Below are 3,641 nucleotides of genomic sequence, written 5' to 3'. Positions count from 1 at the left end.
AAATTTTATTGAATACACCCTCTTAGTCTATTATCTACACAGGCTTGAATTATCGTCGGCCAATATTGCTGCAAGCTGAGAAGAGGTATATTTATTCATCATGATTATTGTTGGTAAATATTTTATTTATATTGTTGAATTATTTCATTTTATGTTTTATTTCTGATATCTATGGTCTATTCGCTTGGAATGTTCTTTTTTTTTTTGCTAAATCTGTTTCTAATGTTCTAGTTCATAATTGAATTCATAGTTGTATACATATTCAATTGATAAAAAAAATTACTGGATTGTCAACTGTGAATGTATGTTGTTTAAATGCTGTGCTAGTGGCTATTACCAGGCGAACACTGGTTTTTTTTATTATTGGTACCTGTTTGTATCTCCAGAATTATGTCGAGAATTGCCAAAACAAGGCGATCTGAGAGTGGAACCGCTGCAATTGATAGAATCAGCAGCTTACCTGGAAAAGTAATTGACCACATCCTAGAACGCTTGCCTATTCATGATGCAGCTAGTACAAGTGTTCTTTCTAAAACGTGGAGGGATTTATGGGGATTGTACCCCAATCTGGTTTTTGATTGGGTTTTTTTCTCAAGGATTGTTGCCCACAATGATACACTAGATGAAAAAAATTTAATATTGGAAGTTACTGGAATTATAGATGAGATCCTTTTAGGTAACCGTGGCCCCATTTTGAAGTTCCATCTTTCGGTTCCTGAAGATCTGCCTATTCATGAAACTCGAAATATGGATTTATGGATTAAAAATATATCAAATAATGGGGTTAGGCAGTTGAAACTTATAATTGGACCACTATTAGCCTACAAAATGCCCTCTTATTTGTTTTCGTGTTCAGAGTTAACTCATTTGAGCCTCACTAACTGTTCACTCAATCCACCGCTTAGATTTGGAGGCTATTGTAATTTGATTGATGTTACACTTGAAAATGTCATCATTACTGACCACACGTTATTTGGGAACCAACTCAAGGAGTTGAAGTTGAGATTTTGCACTGGGATAGAACATTTAGAATCCCAATTTAAACAAAATCACCACCTCATCACCTTTCTTATCCATAAAAGTGGAGAAATTGATCCTAAATGGTTTGAATGCACCAAAAAGTTGAGAACTCTTAGTCTCTTGTCTAAAAAAGGGGCAGATTCTAGAAAGAGTTATATTAATCTAGAAAAGCTACTTGACAACATGGTTGAAATCCGTACTATCCACTTCAATGGCTCTTTTCTCAAGGTAAATTGAAACTCCTATATGAATTGAAATAGTTTGTTTTCTTTGACTAATTTGATTATTAATGCTTATGAACACTCTTGGTGCCAAGTGTTTCTCACTTTTTTTTCTCTCAATATATACATGCATCCACACATGTATATAATAGTTATTGGATCCAAGTGCAGCTGTTTCGAAGAGACTAATAACAACAACAAGAAAGTTGTCCCTTTACAAAGTTGAATTTTATGATTTGGTTCAGATCCGACATGTTCTTTTCTTGATGAGAAGTTTCCCCAAGCTGCAATGTCTTGAAATAAATGTGGTAAGAAGTATTACTTTAATCCGAAGCAAGTTAGATGTTCATTTGTACTTCTCTAATGTTAAAATTTGTGAGTTTTTTATATCTCAAAATATTTTGTCATTTTTTATTGGTCTGGTCATGACAGACTTGAATAATCTAGGATTGCTTCATCACGATATCATGCTTATGCAATTAGAAGATATTTGGACAATGAAACTTGTTATGCTCTGAGATTTATTACAATTATTGGCATTGCATAATATGCTCATTTTTTTATGTTCAGAAGCTAACTAGATTTATAAATGTTTCATGTTAATGAAAACCATCCTCATATATTTACCTTTGTACGTATTTAAAATGGCAAACCAAAGGGCAACCATGGAATGGACTTGGTAGGAAGCAGGGAACCTATGGTGTCATCTGTTCTGCAATATTTACAATCACCTAACTTGGTCAACGTGATTTTTGACCAACTTCAAACCGTGAAGATACATAGGATGGCCGGTTCAAGGGCTGAGCTTCATTTCATAAAGTTTTTGCTTGCATTTTCTCCTAGGCTTGGGTGGATTAAACTTCTCAACACCATGATTGATGATCCTAAAGAAGAATTGAGAATTTCGAAAGAGTTGATGAGTTTTCCTAGAACATCCAAAGTTGCACGGATAATATGGCCGTGAACTACTAGTTGCCCAGATAGTTTGGACTTTGAAAATTATTTTGTAGTGGAGTGCGCCTTGTGTTAGAAAAAGGTATTATTTTGTAGAGCAGTCCTGTAGTTGGCTCCCGTATTTGGTTTGTGGTATAACTTGTAGTGTTTTCGAACTTGGCAAACCTTTTGTTGTTATTGTTATAAAATTAGACCATGATCTATGAGTTCAAAGTTAAACTATTAACTTGTGGTGCATGTTGGCTTCAAGAAATCGCATTTAGAAAATAATCCACTTCTTCTATATCTGTTTCTACTTTATACTACATTATACTATAAATATTAATAACAATAACACCGAAAACTTTAAGCAAAGTTGGGGTCTCAACTCTGACAGGGTTTCTTAGGCGAACTAATTTCACAAGTTTCTCCGGCAAGCTGATAAACTTTTTGCTTGCATTGATTTTTTAAGCTTAACAGATAGGAAAACATGTTTATGTTGCTACCAAATTATAGGAGTCCCTAATTAATCAATTTTTTTAACATCCTACAATATCGTCAATTTTTTTTTAACTTGTACCATCTTAAACTTCTTGTATCATCAGTTAGGCATTGAAGACCTAAAAAAAATTTGTTGTTCTAAATTGTTTGGAGGAAAAAGTTGATATTATGTTAAAGTTGATATAAATTGTTTTAAAAAATTATGATATATTTTTAAATTTAAATTCATGTATTCAAGTTATAATAGATATTTTAATTAATTTTTAAAATTTAGAATAATCTTTTATATACTCCTTCCGTCCCTAATTAATTATAAAATTTTGAATATTAGGGTTATATTGACTAAATTTTAACTGAAATTTAGATATATATTATATAATTGAAAAAATTATTAATGAATCATGATATAACCCTTGTATTGAGGGGACCTCAGTGCCAGAGTGCCACATATGCAGCACAGCTGCAAATCCTTCTTGTCACTACTTTGCACTAGTGTGTCTTTTATTAGCCTATCATTATGTAGCTGTTATTTTGTCTTACCCAATTATTGGGGACATGATTGTAAAAGAACTTTGAGGTTGTTAGGAGAAGATTCTCATTGGGTGGTTATATAGCAGACTAAGTAAAATGTAAGAGATAGATTGAAAACAACATGTTTAAGTATTAGTCTCTGAAAAGCTTTTCCCCATTTTTATCGCTTTTGGATTCAATATTTGTCTTTATGGTATCAGAGATGTGAATGCCATATTTTCATCTCTTGAGTTTATAAAACACAGATCTAGTATAAACATATATTCAATCTCATATATAACACACCCTACTTAGTCATGGCTAATGGAGGACACTTCTCGTTTGCTGATCTACAAAACCCTTTGTTTCTACACCCCTCTGATGGCCCCTTGTCGATAAGTGTTGCAAAGTTAGAAGGGGCAGGTGACTATAGGAGCTGGAGGAGATCATTGGAGA

The 3,641-nt window shown here is 33.0% G+C and overlaps 1 protein-coding gene across 1 annotated transcript; it reads left to right on the top strand.

Moving 5' to 3' along the window:
* The first annotated feature begins 390 nt into the window (after nt 1–390).
* Nucleotides 391–1,257, top strand: LOC141664643 (F-box/FBD/LRR-repeat protein At1g13570-like). Its single transcript, XM_074470596.1, has one exon. It carries the CDS (start codon nt 391–393, stop codon nt 1,255–1,257), a length of 867 nt encoding a protein of 288 aa, XP_074326697.1.
* The last annotated feature ends 2,384 nt before the right edge of the window (nt 1,258–3,641 follow it).

This window comes from Apium graveolens, chromosome 6, assembly GCF_009905375.1.
Source record: "Apium graveolens cultivar Ventura chromosome 6, ASM990537v1, whole genome shotgun sequence".
In the NCBI taxonomy this organism is placed as follows: domain Eukaryota; kingdom Viridiplantae; phylum Streptophyta; class Magnoliopsida; order Apiales; family Apiaceae; genus Apium; species Apium graveolens.
Note: the sequence above shows the minus strand (reverse complement) of the source record. Positions and strands in the feature narration are given on the sequence as shown.

Bases quoted from the DNA above. Each gene is read 5' to 3' on its own strand.
- LOC141664643 (XM_074470596.1), top strand. From the start codon at position 391: ATGTCGAGAATTGCCAAAACAAGGCGATCTGAGAGTGGAACCGCTGCA.